Source organism: Lepidochelys kempii, chromosome 7 (genome assembly GCF_965140285.1).
Source record: "Lepidochelys kempii isolate rLepKem1 chromosome 7, rLepKem1.hap1, whole genome shotgun sequence".
Taxonomy (NCBI): domain Eukaryota; kingdom Metazoa; phylum Chordata; order Testudines; family Cheloniidae; genus Lepidochelys; species Lepidochelys kempii.
In genome coordinates this window covers 48,225,048-48,251,950 of record NC_136386.1, presented here as the reverse complement: position 1 = coordinate 48,251,950, position 26,903 = coordinate 48,225,048, and the positions used below count along the sequence as shown (strand labels likewise).

At 50.0% G+C, this 26,903-nt stretch overlaps 1 protein-coding gene across 2 annotated transcripts in view; it reads right to left on the bottom strand.

Moving 5' to 3' along the window:
- The window catches only part of TUSC2 (tumor suppressor 2, mitochondrial calcium regulator), a 34,853-nt gene extending 12,215 nt beyond the window's left edge, over nt 1–22,638 (bottom strand). Inside the window, exons 1-3 of one of the 2 annotated variants that reach the window (XM_073352575.1) lie at nt 22,342–22,636; nt 15,461–15,581; nt 8,111–11,616 (exon numbers count right to left, since the gene is read on the bottom strand). In XM_073352575.1, coding sequence (XP_073208676.1) covers nt 11,551–11,616; nt 15,461–15,581; nt 22,342–22,487 — 333 coding nt within the window. In that variant the 5' untranslated portion in view covers nt 22,488–22,636 and the 3' untranslated portion in view covers nt 8,111–11,550. Of the gene's footprint in view, nt 1–8,110; nt 11,617–15,460; nt 15,582–22,341 lie in introns of those variants that run through there. The other variant, XM_073352576.2, reaches the window with a different exon arrangement.
- Nucleotides 22,639–26,903: the final 4,265 nt, after the last annotated feature.

Sequence of the window (26,903 nt, the reverse complement as noted above, 5' to 3'; positions counted from 1 at the left end):
TCAGCAGCAGCAGGACCAGAACCCCACTAAGCATTATTTACCTGGACAGTTGCTAGGAAGTCCAACGCTGATCCGATGTGTCTCTCTCCCCAACATTAACTGCTCCTGTATGAGCTTTCCTTTGGAGAGCTCCACCCCATTATCCTACTATGCCCTTGGGGCAGCACCTTGCCTGTAAGTTATTCCTCCCGTTTTGTAGACTACTCTTTCACATCCTTCCCCCAAGCTACACATGTACGTTGGATCACAGCTCTTGTCAATTCTCCTAAGGCTGCTGGCCAAGGACCAGTGGTCTGCCATTCCTGACAGACATCTCAGCCTGAAGACATGTCAGCATGGCCTTTTAGTGTCAGTCTGCGGTTGTGGGTTCAGCACTGGTGCAGATACTGCTAATGGGTGCTGTATTTCAGTTAGGCTGTTAAATGGGGTTGCCTCTACAGCCAAGCTCTGCTGGGAGCCAAAAATCTCATGAATCTGAAGAGCCAAAGAATTTTAGCATCCTGGCCAACATTTTCCTCCCCCACCTCAGAATGCCCAAGAGCCAGGACTTTAAATGGCTGCTTGCTTTGCCTACAGAAGAAGTGCCTAAAATTTTCCATGATCAAGAGCCACATACATTCAAACTGGAGCCTGTAGCTGCCTTCTCTTTAATGCAATGGTGGGGATGACAGACTGCAACAGAGGTCACTCAGGTCAAGAAAGAGCCCTGTGGGCTGGAAGTCACAGCATTAAACAGTGCAGTAAAGGCTACATGGTTCTATGCTAGACAATAGAGCAACCTTGGGCTACACTATGGAACTTCCTGGAATGTAACTTGGTATGCCCAAGGCATACATGGGTACTGCTGAGATGGGAAGCCAACTCTCTGAAAGTTACACAGAGCTTGGGACTCTGAATTCACAAGGATCACACCCATCTAGTTTTCCCTATTTTTGCTGATTTCAGAGACAGTTCTCAGTTTTCAATTGCAGGGTCACATCTTTAACAAAGAGAACTTCTCTCCCAACTGTACAAGGCATCTGAGTTAAATAGGTGTTAAGAAAAGGAAAACTTGGGTAGTCTAAACAAGAGCCACATCCCCTTTTAATTACGTTTTATGATCATGGTGCCCTAATCTTACCCAGTTCTCCAGTCATCTGGGAAAAACAGGATAGGAAGAACCTGAATTGCTAATGTAAGAAAAGTCACAGGAGTTCCCATTCTAATTAGTAGCTTTAAGCCATTTCAATTTCCCCCTCCCAAGCCACATCCCAACAAGCAATGCTGGAAGGACAAGCTGCTTCCAGCAACTGCTGCTTCCCAGATGCTTGCACATCATCCAGCCAAGAGTGCTGACAAGATTTTCGCTGTGTCAGTCACTCATTAGAATTTTTGTCAATGGCTCATTTTCTTTTAGGGACCAGGCCTGTGCTAAGGAAATGATGAGTGTTGTGGTACAGCAGAAAACCATTTATAAGCCGTTTGGCTGTTCGGGAAGGGGGAAGAGAGAAAGCAGGATGCAGTGCAGAAAGCGAGACAATGTTTATTTCAACATACAGTGTTATTGGGATCAAAGGCCACCCATGCGAGGCAAGCTCCTAGAATAGCTCCACACTGTTTTGAGACACTTCCTGGACCACTACCTCCATTTATCAACTGACCTGTCAGTCTCTTGAGTGACTGCTGAAGATGTGGTTCTAGATTTATTTTCTAACCCGCAGTGGTGCTCTGTCAGACCAATGAGTATAGTCAGTGTAAGTTATTTTTAGGGCCTGTCTAACACTAGAAAATTCTTCCATTTTAACGCTAATCAATATAGCTAAAGCCGCAAGCTCAGGCTATAGCTACACTAGGAGTGCTTTCCTAGTATAGAAACATACCACAATATACTACACCAGCTAAGCCCTCCTAGAGTGGCTGCAGCTTATACCAGCAAAGCTGAACGTTGTACCAGTAAAGTAAAATCAACCCCAAGAATGAAATACATTGGTTAGAGGGCAGCTGTGTTGGTATAACCATATCTATGCTAGGGGCTTTTGCTGGCATAGCGATCTTGGCCAGGGAACACCTCTTCACAGCCTTGACAAAGCTGGGCCAACAGAAATCTGTAGCACAGACCTGGTCTTAGTGTGGATGCATTCATAATGGCATAAGAGTACTTATACTGGCAGAACTTATTTCAGGCCAAGAAGCAGAACTAACAACACTGGTATACGGCACCTTTATACCTAGAGCCATGCGCAGATACATCCGATCTGCAAAAATGATCTGTGGACTTCCATCACCCTGACATCTGCTGGGAGAGCAATACAGCAGTGCACAGACAATCCAGGATGTTTTTGGAGAGTGTTGGGGACAACTTCCTGGTGCAGCTACTGGAGGAACCAACCAGGGGCCGTTCTCCTCTTGACCCGCTGCTTACAAACAGGGAAGAATTGGTAGGAGAAGTAGAAGTAGGTGGCAACCTGGATAGCCATGACTATGAGGATGGTTGAGTTCAGGATCCTCACAAAAGGAAGAAAGGAGAGTAGCAAAATACAGATCCTGGATTTCAGAGAAGCAGACTGACTCCCTTAGGAAACTGATGGCCAGGATCCCCTAGGAGGCTAATATGAAGGGGAAAGGAGTCCAGGAGAGCTGGCTGTATTTTAAAGAAGCCTCATTGAGGCTGCAGGAACAAACCATCCCGACGTGCAGAAAGAATAGCAAATATGGCATGCGATCAGCTTGGCTTAACAGGGAAATCTTTGGTGAGCTTAAACACAAAAAGGAAGCTTACAAGAAGTGGAAATTTGGACAGATGACTAGGGAGAAGTATAAAAATATTGCTCGAATATCCAGGGGTGTAATCAGGAAGGTCAAAACACAACTGGAGTTGCAGCTCACAAGGGATATGAAGGTTACAAGAAGGGTTTCTACAAGTATTTTAGCAACAAGAAAAAGGTCAGGGAAAGTGTGGGACCCTTAACGAATGGGGGAGGCAACCTAGCGACAGATGATGTGGAAAAAGCTGAAGTACTCAATGCTTTTTTGGCCTCAATCTTCACAAACAAGGTCAGCTCCCACACTGCTGTCCTGGGCAACACAGTATGGGGAGGAGGTGAGCAGCCCTCACTGGTGAAAGAACAAGTTAAGGATTATTTAGAAAAGCTGGACATGCACAAGTCCATGGGTCCAGATCTAATGTATCTGAGGGTGCTGAGTGAATTGGCTGATGTGATTGCAGAGTGATTGAATCATAGAATATCAGGGTTGGAAGGGACCTCAGGAGGTCATCTAGTCCAACCCCCTGCTCAAAAGCAGGACCAATCCCCAATCAAATCATCCCAGTCAGGGCTTTGTCAAGCCTAACCTTAAAAACTTCTAAGGAAGGAGATTCCACCACCTCCCTAGGCAACGCATTCCAGTGTTTCACCACCCTCCTAGTGAAAAAGTTTTTCCTAATATCCAACCTAAACCTCCCCCACTGCAACTTGACCATTACCTCTGAAAACTCATGGCGACTGGGAGAGGTCCCAGACAATTGGAAAAAGGCAAATATAGTGCCCATCTTTAAAAATGGGAAAAAGGAGAACCTGGGGAACTACAGACTCACCTCAGTCCCTGGAAAAAAAAATCAGCAGGTCCTCAAGGAAACCATTTTGAAGAACTTGGAGGAGAGGAAGGTGATCAGGAACAGTCAGCATGGATTCATCAAGGGAAAGTCATGCCTGACCAACCTGATTGCCTTCTATGATGAGGCAACTGGCTCTGTAGATATGGGGAAAGCAGTGGACGTGATATATCTTGATTGTAGCAAAGCTTTTGATACGGTCTCCCACAGTATTCTTGCCAGCAAGTTAAAAAAGTATGAATTGGATGAATGGACTATAAGGTAGACAGAACGCTGGCTAGATTGTTGGGCTCAATGAGTAGTGATCAACCGCTCGATGTGTAGTTGACAGCCAGTATCAAGTGGAGTGCCCCAAGTGTTGGTCCTAGGGCCAGTTTTGTTCATCTTTATTAATGATCTGGATGATGGGATGGATTGTACCCTCAGCAAGTTCTCAGATGACACTAAGCTGGGGGGAAGCTATATGCTGGAGGGTAGGGACAGGGTCCAGAGACACCTAGACAAATTGGAGGATTGGGCCAAAAGAACTCTGATGAGGTTCAACAAGGACAAGTGTACAGTCCTGCACTTAGGACGGAAGAATCCCATGCACTGCTACAGGCCAGGGACCGACTGGCTAAGCAGAAGTTCTGCAGAAAAGGACCTGGGGATTACAGTGAATGAGAAGCTGGATATGAGTCAGCAGTGTGCCCTTGTTGCCAAGAAGGCTAACCACATATTGGGCTGCATTAGTAGGAGCATTGCCAGCAGAGCAAGGGAAGTGATTATTCTCCTCTATTTGGCACTGGTGAAGCCACATCTGGAGTATTGTGTCCAGTTTTGGGTCCCCGACTACAGAAAGTATGTGGATAAATTGGAGAGAGTCCAGCGGAGGGCAACAAAAATGATCGGGGGCTGGGGCACATGACTTATGAGGAAAAGCTGAAGGAACTGGGCTTGTTTAGTCTGCAGAAGAGAAGAGTGAGGGGGGATTTGATAGCAGCCTTCAATTACTTGAAGGGGGAGTTCCAAAGAGGATGGAGCTTGGGTTTTCTCAGTGGTGGTTGATGACAGAACAAGGAGCAATGGTCTCAAGTTGCAGTGGGGGAGGTCTCAGTTGGATATTAAGAAACACTTTCACTAGGAGGGTGGTGAAGCACTGGAATGGGTTACCTAAGGAGGTGGTGGATTCTCCATCCTTCGAGGTTTTTAAGGCCCAGCTTGACACAACCCTGGCTGGGATGATTTAGTTGGTGTTGGTCCTGTTTTGAGCAGGGGGTTGGACTAGATGACCTCCTGAGGTCTCTTCCGACCCTAATCTTCTATGATTCTAATCATGGATATAAAGTGGATCTCTGTGGATTTGCAGGACTCTATTTATACCAGTACAACTGCCTCTACAGTAGGGCTTTTACTAGCACGATCATGTTGGCCAAAAAAAACAAAAAAAACAAAAAAAACAAACATACACTGATAAGACATAAGTTTTACCAGTAAAACTCAGTGGAGACCAACCCTTAAGGGAAAGTTAACTTTAGTTAAGGTTGCCGAGTGTATTTTGAAACAAGACATTCCATTGCACACCAAAACCCAAACGTTACAAACCTGAAATCACAGAATCAAAAATAATTCAGATGCTACTCTTAAAACCCCATTCATTCCCTCACCAAATAAAAATTCTGCACTCGGACAACCTTAACTCTGCCCTTGGTAACAGGTGAATTGACAGTCTAAGCCATCCCTTTCCACCCATCACAATTTTCTCAGCAGCAGTGCAGAAAAGCTTTAATACCTTCCTCCAATTCGTACAAGTCTGGTCTTTCATAGAGAAAGAATGCATAAAACAAAAGACTAACTTCTGAACGCACAAACCGGACTCAGAAATCTTTCCCCCCAAAAAACAAAATTTCACCTACTCCTAATTAGACAAATATCAAAACTTGACATTAAGTTTTACATCAGATCATAAAATTATGTCCCTTACATTATAACAGCCTTTACTGAAAAGCAAAAGTTTGAAGTATAACTTAGAGCTTAAGTTTGAAGCACATGAAACCGTATGGAAATTTACACACAGCAGTTTAGCTGCTATAGATTGGATCACTGTCAGCAACTACTTCAGATTATTACTTTGCTTCAACACCAATTCTGTCCTCAGCATGAGTGCATGTGGACAGACCTGCCCACGACTTTGTGGTTTTGCAGTGCCTGTGCATGAGAGGTCACAGAAAAGTCATGAGACGCCATCCTTGAGTTTGGCAATTTGAGTGGTTGGCATCTAAAAATCTCTTTAACCAGAGCTTTTGAAACTCTAGGGAAATTTTTTTTCCAATCCCAAATCTATAATTTAAAAGAAAATTATACTTGGAGGTTGTTCCAATCACAAGTCAAAAGTGGGAATCAAACCAAGGCTCCTGTCTGAACTGACCCAAAAAAATCATGGATCACCACCATCTTTGCCAACACCACATTGTTGACTCGACTGGTGTGTTCTACCCCTTCCCCTCCACCGTGTGTGTCTGTCTCGTCTAGATTACAAGCTCTTTGGGGAAGGAACTGGCTCCTGTTATGTGTTTTTACAGCTCTGGCACAATTCTTGATTGGTCCTTAGGCACTATGTAAATAAACGTGATTGATGATCATCAGAATTCCAGTTGCAACTACAACTGTGGTGTCAAGGCCAACAAATTTTTAATTCTTGCTTCATCAATCCTTGCAAGCTAACTCTACCAAATCAATAAAGGATTTGCTCATTTGCTTCTTGGGTACCTGCAAGGGGATCACTCACATCTTAGGACCTCAAGATCACAACCAAGACCATCATGACATAAATAAACTTCAACATCACATAATCCAAGCTTCAGCACTTAGATAGCCCCCCCAGGCTAACTGTTCATGTGTTCAATACCACACACTGCATCCATACATGGCACTTGAACAGCCTATGTAGCAATAATGTGAGGTGTAAGCATGTTGAGGTACCACATACCTGTTATTTCAAGTGGGGTGGGGTGATTAGAAGCATTCACTGTGCTGCGGGAGTCTAAAGAGCAGCTGTGCTTAGCTTTGCCTCTTCCCCCCATCAGTTGAAAACACTTGTGTAATTAAAGGGGATAAGACTAATCAGCTGGAGACAAACTCTGTTAATTTTGTAAAGACTCCACAGATAGATTCCAAAGCCACTATGGCCATTCTATTTACGAATCTGTTTATAAACACCTCAGCTTGATGGCTTTCACTTACTACCACAAAACAGATGGCACAAAACACCATGTTTTAGAGACATCGATTCAGATCCTGAGGTGGATGTAAGCAGACAGATGTGTCCCCTCAGGCAAGCCCTATTTCTGGGCACAATTCAGAAGAGTTTTTCCTTGTGTCAGTACAACTGAAGGGGAGAGAGAATCAGGTAAGGCCCCTGAGTAGAACTAGGGGGGTTGCTACATGGGCAGCGACATCTGTATGGGTAAAGCTTGCATGGCAAGTTCACACTATGTTAGCTCTAACATGTCCTGTCTGTCCATTACATACAGAGGCAGTAAGACCAATTACTAAATCACCCTCCAAAAATAAGACAGCCATTGAACTTTTGGGATCTACAAATAGTTTTATTGAAATTTAACAAAATGAGACAGATGCACTCAAAGGCAGAGGAAGGAGGACCAAAAATATTGTACATGTTTGAATTGGAAACTCCTATCCATTTGCTAGAGGAGCTGTAAGTGTAGTGTTGGTGGGTACAATTCTACACATCCACACTTGAAAGCACAAAGTCGCACAGAAAGAAGTAGTAAAAAAATTGAAAAGAAACCAAGTGTGGTTTTTTTTGCTTGCTCCAACAATATAGTGGACATAGATACTATTTACAATTACCTTCACATTTTAAATATCCCTTCAGCAGTTCCCAAGGGTCCTCATCCCGTCTGTGTAGGCTCAAGGGGACCAGCACTAGTAGGAAATAGGGTTGGGGGAGAGAAAGGCTGGGATTCTAGAATCCATGCAGATTGACTGCACAGCTTCAACCCCAGTGGGCTAACCAGCCTAGAAAAGAAGTGGGTCAGGAAGAGGGGTAGGAAGCCTGCTGCTTTAGAAGTAGGGTGGAATGAGCCCTTCCTTGGGGGAAGACTCTGACTGGATTGCTCAGGATGTGTGAAGAGAGGGAGTTTCCCAACAGGCTGTCTCAGAGCATTTAAAGGACAGTGAAAATGGGTATAGGTTACCCATGGTGCTTTGCTGAGCAAAGGGTGCCCTGGTAACCTCTCCCTATTCAGAAGCAAGGCAGCCAGTAAAAGAACATGACAGGGCTAAGCTACTATGTTATGGCCAGATGTGAGACACAGACACTGTACTCTGCACACAGTGGTATGTCTGCACTGTAATTTGATACCACAGCTGGCCTGTGCCAGCTGACTCAGGCTCAAGGGCTATTTAATTGTGGTGTAGACTTTCAGACTCGGACCCCCAGACCTCACAGAGTTCTTGAGCCTGGACCTGAAAGTTAACACTACACTTAAACAGCCCCTTAATCCAAGCCCTGTGAGCCCAAGTCAGCGGACACAGGCCAGCCACAGGGTTTTAACTGCAGTGTAGACATACCCAGTGCCTTTCAGTCTTGGCTGGGTACCTCAAGAGTGTTACTCACTGTGCAGTGGGCAACCCATTCCCGTTCCCAAGTGCAGCAAGGGTTTGCCAAGGTGAAGATGTGCTATACAAACCCCCGTACAAAGGGGAAAGCATGGCTTCCTCTATGAAAGCCATTCGACAAGCTCTGCCAGATGCACCGTCTCCCGGCCAGCCCTGCTTGCTGCTATGAAACACCATCTCCTTCCAGAGTCAAGCTTTTCATCCCTGCTGCTTGTGGTGTGCAGATGGTTTCTGGGAATCACAGAAGGGGGAGCTCAGCCTACTCAGAAGGACTAACTCCCCTTCCTGCTCCCTCTCTTTTATACGAGTGGGAAGCATCTTGCCTTTCCCTCCATACAGAGTCTTCCCCAAAAGACCTAGCTCACCATTCAGCTCACTGATTTCTGACCAACTCTTGGCATGCAGCTTGTTTAACTAACGGCCGGCTCCACCTGGCACAGCCCATGACACTACCCTAGACCAGATTGGCATTCAGAACACAGATCTAACCCTGCTGCCCCAAACCTGCCCAGGACAAGGATGAGGTGTCTGTTCCTGAATTTGCAAACACAGGTACCACACCCCACACCAAAGCACATGGGAGGTGATGCCCTACCAACCTTTGCTCCAGGGGACATGTGGGGGGAAATAAGATACTGGCGAGCAGTTCTCATTTCTACAGAAGCCACCTCCCCATGCACTCTCCTCCATACCAAACATCTTCTCATTTCCCCTGTGCTAGATTCCACCCACCACTCAGGACCTAACCAATACTGCTCTCCACTCAGGAGGAGGCCAGTGGTCTCCTGCAGTCTCTTGCCTCCATCAAGAGAAGCCAGAGGAGGGCTCCCAGCCCAAGTTGTCTCCTACACACACCCCACAAGCAGAAGCAAGAGGGTAGTTTTCAGAGCTAGGTCTCCCCGTATCAGAGCAGGGGTCCAGGGCTGAGTCAGCCTCACATAGCTTGATCCATTTCTTTGTTGGAGATGGTGTCCTCCAGCCCAGCTCAGCCACCAGAGATGTGCCTCTTTCAAGGAGATCTGCAAGCCTTGGTCTGAGATGAACCCAAGTCACCTGCTAGAGAATGGCTGATGCAAACAAGAGACACTTTAATAGGATTTTTTTTAAGAGCGACTTTTCCAAGTAGGTGGAAGAACAACACTGATCTAGAAGGAAATGCTCAGCATCACAGTGTAAAAGTGCTCTCTGCTGGAGCTATCAAAGCACTCTACCTGTGAAAACTAACTTCCATGCCGGGGGGGAAGGGGAGAAGAACCTTTGGTCCCTCAGTGCTGTAGTTTCACTCCAACCACTACAGAGAGCGATTGGGGAACAAGGCCGAGTCTGAGTGCGAGCATTGCTATTGCTAACTACCAGACCTCTATCAGAATGGCATACAGCCCCTAGAACTATTCTCAGGGGTGTGGAGAGGGATACAACCAATAGAGACACACGGATACTGCTACAACTTTGCAGCAGCAGCTTAAATTAAACATCGAGGTAGCAAATGTCTGAAGTGCTCAGAAAGTAAATTACATGCTCTGGAAGGGGAAACAAGATGTCTCTAATAAGCTGACTGCTGTGGGAGCCACATCTCGATCCAGTTTTAAAGTTTCACAGGAGTTCTTGGAGGGGTAGATAGTGGTAAGGATCCCTGACATCCTGCTTGAGCACAGTGACTCTGCCCATTCTCATGTAACCCGGAACCGAAAGACCATGACTTCTAGTGTTTGGGATGGAGGTAGTCTCACCCCAGCTCAGCAGCAACCAGCCAGCACTCAATCCTTCAAATGAGGAAGCAGGCATGAAGTGGCAGACGCACCAATGCACAGTTTCAGTACTGCCACCATGAGTCTAGCTGGAAGAGGGAGCTGCCCCAATAGCCACATGTTTCTTTATCAAGTTGGGTGGGGAAGAGAGAACCTTCCATTAAAGTGCATTGCATTCCCTCTTGTCCCCATAGGGAGAAAGAAAGAGAGGAATGGGTGCAGTGAAAGAACCCAGGCTTCATATCTCAGGGAGATTTCCAAGACAGGAGGGGGCTAACACCAATTGCTTTAGAGGGTAAAAGCTGACTCTTCATTCCTGCCTTGGCTCTATCACAGCTACACACAGCTGGGGCATGCTGGCGGCACCAGGGCACAACTGATCAACACATGAAAGTTACCCAGAACCACATTCTGAGAGGGACTGAGCCCCAAAATAAACGCTATGGCTAATACAAGAGTTCACACCTCGTACCCCACACTCCAACACACCAGATTCAGGAGAGGGAAGAACGCCACTCAACAGGAGCGCAGCCTGCTCCCGCCAAGGCAGATGCATGCTAATGGGTGGCAAACTAAGCCCTGCTGTGCGAATCCTAACTGCAAAGCTGTGTGGGTTAACATGGGCTGCCAGCCCAGTCATTCAGCTCTGAGGACTGCTGCTGCTTCCAGCAGCGTCCATTGATCTTGCTGCAAAGATCGGACTGTTTGCTCTGCTGGCACTGCACAGCGCCACCACTGGCCAATGGGATTTTCGGAGAGGTCTTAACACCAACAGCTGAGCTGGGGTATCTAGAGCCACTGGAAAGGCTTCTGGGGACGAGACAAACCATATCGCTAAGAAGTACAAAATAACGCTGAGCACAGGAGGGGGCTGTATAAAAGAGGAGACTGAGGTCTGATGCAATGAAATCTGGTCTTCTACCTTCCCGAGAAGCGCTACTCTGTTTCAGTGGGGTTCTCGAGATTAGCTCCACCTCAGACCGCCCCATTTACCCTCCATTCCCAGATCAACCTGGGGCGGCACTGCATAACCAACTCCCCACCCCCCACTCCCAAGGATAAACTACACCACTACTCTTTTATTCATCACCACTTTGTAGGGAAGGGGCATTAGGGGGCTGCCCCTAGCCCCACAGAGGTGAATTAACTGACCTCAACTCTACCTGGGGCAGGTACCTGAGAAGCAGCGATTTTGTTCGGCAAGAGATGCAGGATGGCTCTCCCTTTTAAACCTCAAACACAAGTGTCATGGGCAGTTCAGTGATCCATCCAAACATCTGATGGCAGCCGCGAGAAGGATTTCAATCTTCTGACTCAGTCGAGGGTATTGTTAAGCATGTTGCTAAACAAGGTCACATGTCTCATCTGACTTGTGAAGAGATTCCTAGCCAATTCTGCACCACCCCATCTCTTCCTCCTCCTCCAGGAAAGAGGAGCTCCAAAGTCAAGAGTGTGTGCCTCTGTGCTGGCAGTCCATTGTGGTTCAGGAACACAAGGCAGCCTTGTGTGGTTACATTAGGTATGGTAAGGCTGGGCAGGTTGGGTGCACTGACGGCACACAACAGCAGCTCACACTCCCCCTGCAGCTCAGACCTCGCAGATGATAACGGGGAAGTCCACATGAATGCGAGGGTGCTCCAGTTTCACTATACCCTGAAAAAAGAGCAAGGAGGGTAAAAAGGCAGGGGAGACACTGGTCAGAGCAGAGTCTTAAGATAAGGCCTGCAAACAAAGGTCCCATGCTCTGCAAGTCACAGCAGATGGAGACAGACAATAGAGCTTATGTCCCAGTCCAGTTCTTAATGGACAAGAGTTCATTAAACCATCACAACTGAGCTGTTGGTTGACACTCTGAGCACCAGGCAGGCAAAACAGACTGGATGTGCTGCTAGAAGTAGCCCCTAAAAGTCAGACTAAGGTGCTCAGTTCCTACGACACTGAGGAACGACAACAGCATGAGAATGGGGGGGGAAAGCAGCTCAGCCTGTCGCTGTCCGCATTCCACCTGATCCATGACTAGAAGGTCATCAGCTTCCAGGGCTATTAGTCTGGCACCTTTAATTTAAAAGTCATTTAAAAGACTGGAAAAGAAAGGACTAAGTGACTGAACAGAAGAAAAGATCAAAGACCCTTGTGCACAAGCAAGCTTTCTGTCCAAGGAGTGATAGATACTGTGAATGTAACAAGCATGTGTGTCAACTAAAGCAGAACTCTAAGCCTTATGCATTTAATGTGCTTTGGTGTGAATATTCTTCCATTACAAACACATCAGAAAGCAAAGTAGCTTCAGGGTCGATAGGCAAAGGATGTGTGCGCTAATGGGTTTTATGCTCTGGTTTCACAGAGGGATCAGAACTAGTTTGAACCAGGGCAATCCCCACTAGACATACGAGAGGCTGGGAATGTGGTCTAGTGTTTAGACTATGGGAAGAGAAGTCACTTCACCCTTTATGCTTACATTTCTTCACCTGCAGTACGGTGACAATGCTTCTTTGAAATGAACTGGTTAGTTTGTGTTTGCAAGGCTTCTGGACGGCCAGAACTATAAGGTGCTAGCCAAGGACAAAGGCCTATTGCAAGGATGACAAAAACTGAGAAAGTTTTATTACATTTAATAAAAGATCTGTATTTTCTGGAGAACAACCACAGGTTTTGCAGGAGACTAACACAAAAAAAAGGAACTAGGGAATGTCTTGACCTGTGGCCTCCCAATTAATGGGCCTTGCTTGGTTCATGACAACGTGGACAAGTTTGTCACGTGGCAGCTGCTGCTAGAAAGCGGCACCAGCTCATATGGGTGCCTGGGTATAGCGTGAATGCAACAAATGTATTTTGCAAAATAAACAAGACCTTCATAACTACATACAAAAGCCTTGGAACAGATAAGAATTCCTGTGGCCACTACTAGAAAGTCATAGCTAGGCGGAGTTTATTTTTAGCGCTCATGAAAGGTGCCAGCCCAACAGTCCTGGAGAATGAGGTCCCCTGTCCATAAAACAAATAAAGCCTAGGTAATGGTGGTAGAAACTGCATACTGTCTCTGTGTCTCACTCCACCGTCCAAATGGATCCCCTCAAGGAGCAAACGGGGAGCTTGCTTCCCACAGCCCATTCAGCCTCTCTCCTGAGAATGCCAATAATGGCGTCAATTAGTGGCAACTGTGCAATATGGACAGCTGCCCACTAGAAGCTGGACTGAGACCCTAGCCCCCCCACAAACTCATCTCATAGTAGCCACTGAACTGCTGTCAGATGGCGACAACACACCCATTTTCACTGACCTAGAGACAGTACTGCTGTGTTTGCATGAAGTCTGCTCTACCCTAACATCTGCTTCAGCACTTCTCAATTTTAAATCCCTGAAAACTAGTCAAATCATAACCAATACCCCACATTTAGAACCTCTGGTCACCCGGTCCCTTCCTATATCTGACTCTTCCCCTCCACCCCCTTATTTATTCTTTTATTTGATTTTAGAACGGTTTGTTATATTGTTCCTTTTACAGTTTATAATAAAAGATAACTTCAAGGACTTGAGCGGAGGGTTTGAAAATGAAGGGGTTTTATATCAATGCTGAGTGTTGATACTGTAAATCACAGAACAGGGAGTCAATGTTCATTTTTAAGGTCAGACTGTTGGCTTCAGAAAGCAGGAACTTCCTGACACAAGTGTATCATGCTAATTGGCTTCCCTGACCTCACTCTGCTGGTTCACTAAGTCACAGTTTGGATTTTGTTCCAGACTGGCACCATCAAGTGGCTCCATGGGGCATACCAATGTCAGAGCTTCCTTGGTGTTTGCTGTCTGGAAACTAGTGTTTAAAATGGTCAAGTTACTTAGTATTTGTTTCTCTCACCCAGTCAGTGAGAGATAGGGGGTTGAGCCATGCACTTAATCATGCAGGATTTTCAGAACACCCCCATACGTAGGTGTCCTCTACTCAATCTTATTTCTGCTTCAGAACAAGGAGGCCTGGACACAAGGGTGGGGGTGGAATACCTACCCTTCCCTTCGGGAGCGTTGAGCAGAAAAAGAAATCTGGGCAAAAGGTTTCCATGTAATTTGAAAGCCATTGTCCCATAGGCATATCTAGTCAGGATTGTAGTGAGCTACCACTAGACTTCCAGGGGATGAGCCCTAGCACAAATCCCAGGTGCTCCATTGGTAAGAGATCACAAAGGAACCCGGGCGTCCTGCATAGCACGTTAATACATTACCGGTCGAGTCCCCACAAGGGTCGCTTTTGTTTCTGAGCGTGTTACCTGAGATATCAGGTTCTTGTGGATCCTTTTAAGTTTGGCGCACTGTGACGTTTCACTCCATATTCTTTATGAAAATATGCTTATGATATGATTGACATAACAGATGCACTTTATGTAAGATGGGTCTTGTAAGATCTCTTTGGAAAGGTTAAAATTTACTTAATGTGATTATCCAATTTGAAAGCCTACATCATTTCTGTATCTGAAGTTAGGAATATTGACAATGTATCTGTATTTCAACTACGCTACTTTGGGTGACGCCCTCTGCTAACACTTCAGGTACAACAATGGAAAAGCCAGACTGGGCTGATGACCCATCAGCAAGGAAAATGGACTGTGAAAAGGCTTGGCCTTCCTGAGGATGCTCCATATTGCCACTGACTCATGGACTCTGTGATACTACACAGTCAGGTGGTCTTGTCACCTGATACTAAACATTACCTGGGACTTCTTTTAATATTCCACTGGAAGGAAAGGGGGGGGAGGGTCAAGTTTGGGAAACAAAGAATTCACGCCTTATGTAAACCCTATTTAAGGGTGGAGAGAAAGGAAAATGGGACTCCTCTCCATGGCCTGTCTGCCCAAGAAGACTGCTAAAGCCACCTGAAGGGAAGGAGTCCAGACTTAGAAAGGGGTCCAGTCTGAAGAGAAATATAACTGGAACTCTGAACCACAGAAACTTTGCAACCTGCCTAAAACAACATTTAGGGTAAGAAATTGCATTTTGTAACCTGTTTCTTAAGTATATTGAGCCCAGATTGCGTATTTTGTTTTATTTGGTCAGTAATCTGCTTTGTTCTGTCTGTTATCTCTTACATTCACTTAAAATTCACCTTTTGTAGTTAAACTTATTTCTTGTTTATAATATAACCCACTTTATGTAATTTCTAACTGGAGGGGGGGGGGCAAGAAGTTGTGCATATCTCCCTCCACATTGAGGGAGGGGGAGCATTTCATAAAACCTTTAGTGCCCACTCCCTTTAAAGGGTACAAACCCAGAGTGTTGGGGTACGCCTCTAAGGCTAAATCTTTCCAGAGGAGATCTCTGTCTCTCTGTGCAGCTGGGTGTGGCCCTGCCTGTGTGCTTGATTGGAAGAGGCCTGTGAGCAAGGCCAGGTAAAGGGAACCCAGGCTGGCAGAATAGGCTGATTCAGTGGCATCCCAGCACATCAGTTGACACTTCAAAGGGCCCAAACCTGTCACAGTAGGGTCACTTTTGTTTCTGAGCACGTTACCTGAGGTATCAGGTTCTTGTGGATCCTTTTCAGTTTGGCGCGCTTCCTCCCATTCTTGGTGACAATTGTCTCCTCATAGAATTCATGGGCGAGATCCCCATCCTCATCATAATACATGGAGCTGCAGAGGAATGAGGAGAGGAGCACATAAGAGACTGGGAGGACTGGCCATCAATGATCCCTACCCAAACATTTTGGGAAGAGGGCAGCAGCGGGCTGGCAGACATCAGCTGTTTTGGACATTACACATTGGAGAGGGCTGGGCACCATGGGACTGGAAAATGTGATATGGAACCTGTCAGCTTGGGTCAGCAGCCAAGAGTCATTTCCATCTGACAGCTGTTCAGCAGCTGTGAAACAAGGAGTTGGCCTCAGTGCAGTATCTAGCAGGACAGAAATCTGCATCATAAAGCCACTCAGCAACTGGCATTAAATACATACAGTACTCAGATTTCAATGGAAGTGCCAGCAGCTGCTGTGTAGGCAGATCAGCCCACCCCGAGGTTGCACAGTCAGGCTCAGTGGAGTGGTAAGGGACTAAATGGACCATGAAGATTGCAGTCCCTCCATCACAAGGGCCTGGCCAAACCAGGGCTGAGATGGGAGAGAGAAGAAGATGGAGCTACTGCTCCCATTCTGTATACAGAGATAAGGTTTGCTATCAACTCACACAGCCGGAAAGTTGGTTTTGTACAGAAGCAATTATAAGCAGTTAAACACAGACCAATGGAGCCATGGTAAATCAGTACCAAGCACGCTTCCCAGCTCTGATTCCATGCCCACACTGGCGGATCTGTAGCACTCAAGGGTACAACAGCCACCAGAACAGTTTCACTCTTGGACAAACAAGCTCAAGTTGTTGCCAAGCTAGACAGCTATTCAGCACAAAGGGTACAAGGCCATTTTTAACTACAAGATCAAGTCTTACGTTCACTGCTCAAACACACCTAGTTTTAAGTTAAAAGAGAGCACACTTGGATCAGGCATGAAATAGGAACCATGAACTAAGCTCACTAAATGGGGACCCTGCAGTTCAAGAGCACTCTCTCCTACCCCAAGAGAGACTGCTGCAGTTAAAGGGGAAAATAAGTCATTAGATGACTTCAGGATTTCTTGTGGCAAGAGGGGAATTCAGTCTGATCTATTCAGTGCCTGGCTTATCTGCTAGCAATGGAGCTAATCAAGGCTCACAGATGGTGGGTTTTGTGATGTCAACACTTCTTCACTAGGATCCAAAGTGAGATGACAGTTTATTTCACAGGAATCAAAATCATCAGGTGATAACCAACTTGGGTCACTACTAACGGATCTATATCAGAACCCGTGACCTGGTGGTAAAAGGCCCCAGAATCAACTCGGCTATTAACTTCCCCCTTGTCCCAGTTTATGATATGTTTGAACACCCAGTTCCCTTTCTCTATGGGACTGAACCAATTTTACCACATAGCACTAAGACTGCACTAACGTAAACACCACAGCTCCATGCACACACAGATACTGAGTGTACCAAGATTTGTACAGCTGACTCACATGTGCCTGAAGTCCTCCAATGACACAAACGACAGCTACAGCACTGACATTCCCCTTGCTACACCATCCAAAGCTACCCTATCCTTGAAATGAACATAAGATACAAAAGCAATATACTGGTACCTCTAAAGAAGCCACACAATTCTTCAAAACAGTGGTGGGATGAGAGAGTAGCACAGCTTCCTTTCTGGACAGAAGCCACATATAAACAAAAAATAAAGGCCCAACTGCAGCGTTTTGGATTGCTGTTGAATTTCCCTGTTTCCACACATTGCAAATCCTGCACCTCCGGACTGGCTTGTAGGCATAAAGAAAGACACACAAGCTACCGATTTAGGCTAGACTAAAGAGGAGTATTGAGACTATGCCAATTCGCAGATAAACATCAGTTATTACACCTTCCTTTATATCCAAGGAAGAGGGGAAGAATTTCAGCTAACCACAGGCAACAGTTTGCCAGGTATGCCATTTGATTCAGGTGCACCTGATGACTCTCCTGTCAAGAAAGGAGGTACACCAGTATGCCAACAGCTAATTAGGAGGAAATGAACCCAAAGCAAAAGTCAAGGATTTTGGCACAATATTAATCACATAATTTAAGAACTGGCAAAGAAACAACTTTGTGGTGCACATAGCTCTGACGGAGGCAATCCATTTCAACCCAGTCACTAAGATAAAGGCTTTAGTTGCAGCTCTACATTTACTTCCCGCTCAGCTAACAGTCTGCTAGCTCCCAGATAGGACTCTGCCCCTGCCAGATTTTGTCCACAGAAGAATACAAAGATCAGGCAGGTACAGTCTGCTTCCAAGTTCTTGACAAAAGACTTGAGGCTTTTCCAGAGGTGAAAAGCCTCAAACAGCTACTGATGGGAAATAACTCCAGACACAGTGATCAGTAAAAAGCACTAACAGGAGCCTCAATCTAAACAGGTGATAGGGCTTGCCCTGCTCCAATGCACAAAGCTTAGTTGGCAGGCAATCAGCAAGATCCCATGTCTTTGCCTCACTAGGTACAGTCTGTGCTTCTCACTGAAGGAGTAGCTGCTACTGAACACCACTGACTTTGCACATCTAAGTGACTGTACCCTGGTACCTCTACAATTGGGGGGCTATTCCTCACCCCAACTGTGACACCTCATAAGGCAGGAAGCACAGCTCTTCTTGGGCCCCTCATTGTGACCTTGACACAGCTGGGTCACTGGACTCAGTCATTCATTCTTCCTCCCCAAAGGTAAAGTCCCCATCTCCTTGGCCCGACAGTTCTATCTCCTTAAAAAACACATATGAATAAGAGCTGCAATTAGATGCACTATCTATTTTTAAATAAAAAGGAGACAAATCAAAAGAAATTATATACTCTTATCTGTGCACAGATGCCACAGAGGGGAGCTACGTTACCATGCATTGGGAATCCCACCCTGAGGTAAGTGGGAAAGCGGGATACCGGGAGGAAGCACAGGCAGGAATGTCTGTGAGGGGAGGGCTCCTGCCTCATATTGGCAATAAGGGGCGATCAACAGGTTATCTCAAGTGCTTATATACAAATGCACAAAGCCTTGGAAACAAGCAGGGAGAACTGGAGGTCCTGGTGATGTCAAGGAACTATGACGTGATCGGAATAACAGAGACTTGGTGGGATAACTCATATGACTGGAGTACTGTCATGGATGGTTATAAACTGTTCAGGAAGGACAGGCAGGGCAGAAAAGGTGGGGGAGTAGCACTGTATGTAAGGGAGCAGTATGACTGCTCAGAGCTCCGGTACGAAACTGCAGAAAAACCTGAGTGTCTCTGGATTAAGTTTAGAAGTGTGTGCAACAAGAGTGATGTAGTGGTGGGAGTCTGCTATAGACCACCGGACCAGGGGGATGAGGTGGATGAGGCTTTCTTCCGGCAGCTCACGGAAGCTACTAGATCGCATGCCCTGATTCTCATGGGTGACTTTAATTTTCCTGATATCTGCTGGGAGAGCAATACAGCGGTGCATAGACAATCCAGGAAGTTTTTGGAAAGCGTAGGGGACAATTTCCTGGCGCAAGTGCTAGAGGAGCCAACTAGGGGGGGTGCTTTTCTTGACCTGCTGCTCACAAACCGGGTAGAATTAGTGGGGGAAGCAAAAGTGGATGGGAATCTGGGAGGCAGTGACCATGAGTTGGTTGAGTTCAGGATCCTGACGCAGGGAACAAAGGTAAGCAGCAGGATACGGACCCTGGACTTCAGGAAAGCAGACTTCGACTCCCTCAGGGAACGGATGGCCAGGATCCCCTGGGGGACTAACTTGAAGGGGAAAGGAGTCCAGGAGAGCTGGCTGTATTTCAAGGAATCCCTGTTGAGGTTACAGGGACAAACCATCCCGATGAGTCGAAAGAATAGTAAATATGGCAGGCGACCAACTTGGCTTAATGGTGAAATCCTAGCGGATCTTAAACATAAAAAAGAAGCTTACAAGAAGTGGAAGGTTGGACATATGACCAGGGAAGAGTATAAAAATATTGCTCGGGCATGTAGGAATGTTATCAGGAGGGCCAAATCGCACCTGGAGCTGCAGCTAGCCAGAGATGTCAAGAGTAACAAGAAGGGTTTCTTCAGGTATGTTGGCAACAAGAAGAAAGCCAAGGAATGTGTGGGCCCCTTACTGAATGAGGGAGGCAACCTAGTGACAGAGGATGTGGAAAAAGCTAATGTACTCAATGCTTTTTTTGCCTCTGTTTTCACTAACAAGGTCAGCTCCCAGACTGCTGCGCTGGGCATCACAAAATGCGGAAGAGATGGCCAGCCCTCTGTGGAGATAGAGGCGGTTAGGGACTATTTAGAAAAGCTGGACGTGCACAAGTCCATGGGGCCGGACGAGTTGCATCCGAGAGTGCTGAAGGAATTGGCGGCTGTGATTGCAGAGCCACTGGCCATTATCTTTGAAAACTCGTGGCGAACCGGGGAAGTCCCGGATGACTGGAAAAAGGCTAATGTAGTGCCAATCTTTAAAAAAGGGAAGAAGGAAGATCCTGGGAACTACAGGCCAGTCAACCTCACCTCAGTCCCTGGAAAAATCATGGAGCAGGTCCTCAAAGAATCAATCCTGAAGCACTTGCATGAGAGGAAAGTGATCAGGAACAGCCAGCATGGATTCACCAAGGGAAGGTCATGCCTGACTAATCTAATCGCCTTTTATGATGAGATTACTGGTTCTGTGGATGAAGGGAAAGCAGTGGATGTATTGTTTCTTGACTTTAGCAAAGCTTTTGACACGGTCTCCCATAGTATTCTTGTCAGCAAGTTAAGGAAGTATGGGCTGGATGAATGCACTATAAGGTGGGTAGAAAGCTGGCTAAATTGTCGGGCTCAACGGGTAGTGATCAATGGCTCCATGTCTAGTTGGCAGCCGGTATCAAGTGGAGTGCCCCAAGGGTCGGTCCTGGGGCCGGTTTTATTCAATATCTTCATAAATGATCTGGAGGATGGTGTGGATTGCACTCTCAGCAAATTTGCGGATGATACTAAACTGGGAGGAGTGGTAGATACGCTGGAGGGGAGGGATAGGATACAGAAGGACCTAGACCAATTGGAAGATTGGGCCAAAAGGAATCTGATGAGGTTCAATAAGGATAAGTGCAGGGTCCTGCACTTAGGACGGAAGAACCCAATGCACAGCTACAGACTAGGGACCGAATGGCTAGGCAGCAGTTCTGCAGAAAAGGACCTAGGGGTGACAGTGGACGAGAAGCTGGATATGAGTCAGCAGTGTGCCCTTGTTGCCAAGAAGGCCAATGGCATTTTGGGATGTATAAGTAGGGGCATAGCGAGCAGATCGAGGGACGTGATCGTTCCCCTCTATTCGACATTGGTGAGGCCTCATCTGGAGTACTGTGTCCAGTTTTGGGCCCCACACTTCAAGAAGGATGTGGATAAATTGGAGAGAGTCCAGCGAAGGGCAACAAAAATGATTAGGGGACTGGAACACATGAGTTATGAGGAGAGGCTGAGGGAGCTGGGATTGTTTAGCCTGCAGAAGAGAAGAATGAGGGGGGATTTGATAGCTGCTTTCAACTACCTGAAAGGGGGTTCCAAAGAGGATGGCTCTAGACTGTTCTCAATGGTAGCAGATGACAGAACGAGGAGTAATGGTCTCAAGTTGCAGTGGGGGAGGTTTAGATTGGATATTAGGAAAAACTTTTTCACTAAGAGGGTGGTGAAACACTGGAATGCGTTACCTAGGGAGGTGGTAGAATCTCCTTCCTTAGAGGTTTTTAAGGTCAGGCTTGACAAAGCCCTGGCTGGGATGATTTAACTGGGAATTGGTCCTGCTTTGAGCAGGGGGTTGGACTAGATGACCTTCTGGGGTCCCTTCCAACCCTGATATTCTATGATTCTATGATTCTATGATAAGTTCCAAAGCTTAGTGTGAGAAACTATATTCAGAGCCTTTTGTTTTGCCCCTCCCCATTCTTGCCAAGAGCCCTGGGAAGAGTAACATTTCTGTCTTCCCAGAGCTCAGCACCCTCACCCTTTAGAGTGAATGTCCCTTATAGGCAAATCCATCCTCCTCCCAGCCTACTACACAGGGCTTCAGGGTGCAAACTGTACCCTCTAATCACTAAAAAAATGATTCTGTATCCACACTGTACCCTCTAATCACTAAAAAAAGTGTGTAACTTTAACTGAGACTCTGCAGTCAACCCTAGAGGGGCACCACAGAGAATATTCCATGGATAGGAACATATGGACCAGCGGTACTTGCAAGTGCCAGGTGTCACTGGGCACTATAAGGCTCCAGCTAAGGCTGCTCAGGGGCACAATGGTGCCCATCTAGGCCTCAGATTTTCCAGGATGTGACAGTTTATTCAGATGTCACAGCTCTTTGGTGCAGACCCCAGGATCCAACATGCCCACCAGGACACCGCAAGGGCCACTTTACAGTAGAAGAAACTCATCTGAATGTGGCCTGGAAGTGAGAAAGGCATCATGCAGGGGGCCAGAAGATCCTGCCTCTTTGCCAGACTGCGCTATCCTATAGCGAACGAGATGTGCAGCCCCCAGCCACCGCCTACCCCAGAGCAACTCGCTCCCTCCAATTCTGACACCTTCCTGCCCCATGGGAACCTGCTGGCTGCCACCTGCTGCACGGGAGCCCAAACCATTACACCCCCAACTCCCACAGCAACACACCCCAGGGAAACGAGACCCCCCCATCCCATGGGAGACCACCCCATAGCAACCCACTCCCTGCCCCATGGAAAGAGGTCCCCCTGCTTATGGGAGCCCATTCCAACAGCCAACCCCCCAACCAATGGGAGCCAGCCCCATAGCAACCCACCCCCTGCCCTATGGAAACCAGGCGCCCGCCCCGCCCTTACCCGCGGCGGGTGAAGACGAAGGGGGTGGCGCTACGGCAGCCGCGCGCCCGGGCAAGGGCCTGCTCCCCGCCGGGGCCAGCGGCGCCACCCGGCCCGGGGGAGGCGAAGGGCCAGAGGCCGCGGGCCTTGGAGCCGCTGGCACCCATACTCAGGGCGGGAGCATGGCCCCGGCAGGCAGGAGCCACCCGGCGCCTTCGCGGAGCCCAGCAACGGAGAGACCCCACCCCGATCCGCCCTACGACACTTCCGGCCGCGCGGGGCGCCCGCCTCACGTGATCGGGGGGGCGGGCGGGGAGAGTGCGAGGAGCAGCGCTACAATGTGAGACTCCTCCCCCTCACGTGACGCGGTGGGTTGGGGTCGGAGTTAATAGGCTCGAGTCCCGGTTCCCGGCCCCGCCTCCTTCCGGCATACACAGCTCCCACCTGCCCTCCCGCAGCCTCCACCCCGCCCGCTTCACGTACAGCCCCCACCCGCTCCCGCCGCCTCCACCCCGCCCTCTTCACAGACAGCTCCCACCCCCCTCCCGCCCTCTTCACACACAGCCCCCACCCCCCTTCCTCTGCCCCCACCCCCCCTTCACACACAGCCCCCACCCCGCTCCCGCTGCCCCCACCCCCCCTCACACACAGCCCCCACCCCCTCCCGCTGCCCCCACCCCGCCCGCTTCACTCACAGCCCCCGCCCCCCTCCCGCAGCCTCCACCCCGCCCCCTTCAGACACAGCCCCCACCACCTTCCTCTGCCTCCACCCCTCCCCCTTCAGACACAGCCCCGTCCCCCTCCCGCAGCCTCCACCCCGCGCTCTTCAGACACAGCCCCCACCCGCTCCCGCTGCCCCCACCCCATTCACACACAGCTCCCACCCCCTTCCCGCCGCCTCCACCCCGCCCTCTTCACAGACAGCTCCCACCCCCCTCCCGCCCTCTTCACACACAGCCCCCACCCCCCTTCCTCTGCCCCCACCCCCCCTTCACACACAGCCGCCGTCCCGCTCCCGCTGCGCCCACCCCCCCTCACACACAGCCCCCACCCCCTCCCTCTGCCCCCACCCCGTCCGCTTCACTCACAGCCCCCGTCCCCCTCCCGCAGCCTCCACCCCGCGCTCTTCACACACAGCCCCCACCACCTTCCTCTGCCTCCACCCCTCCCCCTTCAGACACAGCCCCGTCCCTCTCCCGCAGCCTCCACCCCGCGCTCTTCAGACACAGCCCCCACCCGCTCCCGCTGCCCCCACCCCGCCCCCTTCAGACACAGCCCCCACCCCCTCCCTCTGCCCCCACCCCGCCCGCTTCACTCACAGTCCCCGTCCCCCTCCCGCAGCCTCCACCCCACCCCCTTCACACACAGCCCCCACCCCCTCCCGCTGCCCCCACCCCGCCCCTTCACACACAGCTCCCACCCTTCTGCAGCCTCCACCCTGCTCCCTTCACACACAGCTCCCGCAGCCTCCGCCCCGCCCCCTTCACACACAGCCCCCGTCCCCCTCCCGCAGCCCCCACCCCGCCCGCTTCACTCACAGCCCCCGTCCCCCTCCCGCAGCCTCCACCCCGCGCTCTTCACACACAGCCCCTGCCCACCTCTCGCTGCCCCCACTCCCTCCCGCTGCTCCCACCCTGCCCCTTCACACACAGCTCCCACCCCCCTTCTGCAGCCTTCACTCTGCTCCCTTCACACACAGCCCCCGCTGCCCCCACCCCGCCCCGCCCCCTTCACACACAGCCCCCCTCCCCCTCCCGCAGCCTCCACCCCGCGCTCTTCACACACAGCCCCTGCCCACCTCTCGCTGCCCCCACTCCCTCCCGCTGCTCCCACCCTGCCCCTTCACACACAGCTCCCACCCCCCTTCTGCAGCCTTCACTCTGCTCCCTTCACACACAGCCCCCGCTGCCCCCACCCCGCCCCGCCCCCTTCACACACAGCCCCCCTCCCCCTCCCCCTCCCCCTCCCCCTCCCGCAGCCTCCACCCCGCCCCCTTCACTCACAGCCCCCACCCCCTCCTGCTGCCCCCACCCCCTCCTGCTGCCCCCACCCCGCCCCCTTCACGCACAGCCCCAGTCCCCCTCCCTCTGCCCTCACCCCGCCCCCTTCACTCACAGCCCCCACCCCTCTCCCACAGCCTTGACCCCGCCCCCTTCACACACAGTCCCATCCCCCTCCCGCTGCCCTCACCCCGCCCCCTTCACTCACAGCCCCCATCCCCATTCCCCTCCCGCTGCCCCCACCCCTTCTGTCTGCCCCCACCCCGCCCGCTTCACTCACAGCCCCTGTCCCCCTCCTGCTGCCCCCACCCCGCCCCTTCACGCACAGCCCCCAGCCCCCTCCCGCTGCCCCCACCCTGCCCCCTTCACACACAGCCCCCGTCCCCCTCCCGCTGCCTCCACCCCGCCCCTTCACACACAGCCTCCGGCCCCCTCCCGCTGCCTCCACCCCGCCCCGGGTCACACACAACCCCCCACACACACACAGTCTCTGTCCTCCCGCACCTCCTTGGTGCACGCAGTTCCTGCTCTTCCTCCACTGCCCCTGTTTCCCCCACTCCCAAGCACACACAGCCTCTTCCCCTCCCCCGGCACATGCTCCCCAGGGCAAGGCCTGACTGGGTGCAGGGGTGCTAGGGGAGGGTTGGGCTGGGAGGGGGGGGAGTGTAGAGCGTTCAGTGGCAGGGCACATCTGCCTCCTAGCATGACTCATCGGCACCTGCCACCAGGCTGGCACCTGGGCTTCCCAGCCCAGTGGGGCTTTGTCCCTGGCGGGTGAGCTTTCCCAGCTATGGTGAGTGCTGGGGAGAGCAGGAGGGCATCTCCCCTGCTCTGGTACCTGTACCCCTTATGGTGCCTTTCAGACACACAGCCAGGGCCTGCTAGAAGCCCTCACCTCCAGGCCTTATGTTTAGTCTCTTGTTCTCCCAGGGCCAGAAGCTAGGATGGGCAGGCAGAGCAGGAGTCAGGGCGGGGAAGCAGCTCTGTGGCACTGGCATGTTGGTGCCTGGGTTTCTCCTCCATTCTGCTCCAGCAGCAAATCTAGCTGGCTGGTAGCATGTGTCCGAAAGATTCCTCCACCCACTGGCACTGCCTGTCTTGTGGCCAACAGCGCCGAGGCCTTCCATGCCGTGCTCAGGAATCCAGCCTGGGCTGGCAGCAGGGTGGAACCCACCCAGCCCTCCACAGCTACATGGGCTCTGCAGGCCCGACAGGGACAGGGGGCTTGTCCCCAGGCTGAGCAGCCGGTGCAGGGAATAGAATGGGTTTAGGATAAGGGTTGAAGTAGGGAACTCCTTCCCAGGAGGCAGATTACACAGCCCCTGCTCTCTCCTGACTATGGCTAATGTCAATCCACAGCACACTGTCTATTACTGTTATCAAACCGCCGGGAAAAGTTCATCCCATTGACCCTCCTGCCCCAGCCTTGCTCGGCCGATTGCAACGAGTCCTCCTCAGACATCCTGTAGATCAGTACCCCAAACATTGCTATGCCCGTGTGAGATGTACGGTACAGAGGGGAAGGTACTGAAGGTGAAGGTCACGGAGGGAAAAGGCTGCATGGGACAATGTTCTGGCAAATTCCCAGCCACAAGAATTCAATTCCACCTCCCTAATTCCTCCCTGTGGATACTCGCATCAGCCTCACTTCCTGGTCTACACTGGTGCATATCACTGCCATGGGTAGCTGGAAACAGCTGCCATGCTTCACCCCAGAGGGACAGGAGAAATGATCCTTGAATTTCTAAAGGGGTCTGGGCTTATGCAGGCTGAGTGGCACCATACTACTGTAATTTGTTATATGGTCGCCCATTCTTCCTGAGGCTGGGTCCCCAGGAGATGGGGGGGAGGGGGGAGACTGCTGCTCTCTATTTGCATGCATGTGGGGGGGGGGGGGGCTGCACAGGTTGCATGGTGCATAACTCATGGTGTGAGACAACAGCCTGAATCCTTATAGGTTGCCCCATTGCTTACCAACACAATTTGGGCTACTGTAGTGGGCTAGCCAACTCATGACTCCGCAAACCTCAGTGACTGTGAATCCAGTGTTACCAAACACGCACCCCTCAGAGAATGGCAGCCTTCTGCAATGGCCATTAGCTTGCAAGGGAGCACTATACAAGGGAGTCTACCCTCCCTGTCACCATCACCATTCCCCTCCCGAGAGAGGAGGGGAGCATTGCCTGGACTGGGACACAAATAACAGACCAACAGGTCCTCAGGTCACATCAGCACTGATCACAGGTCCATGTGGAAGATGTAGGCAGAGCTATGAATGGCAGCAAGTGGAAGTTGCATGGGAAGCAGGAGGTCAAGATGGACATGGCGAGGGGCAGGGGCAGTTTGCCCCCTGTGGTTCAATGGCCCCTCCCCCTTTGCCTCCCTATCCAGGGTGGCTCAGGCGTCCCCACTGTTGCACCTCTAGGAGGCTTTGCCTGTTCCTCTGGCTGTGGCAAAGCCTGGTGGGAGGCCACCAGGGTGCGGGTGGGGAATAGGTTCAGGAGCTTTGGGGTCTATCACTGATGCTGGGCAGACAGGTTGTCATTCTGCACCCAAAACTGGCTCCAAAGAAACAAAACAGTC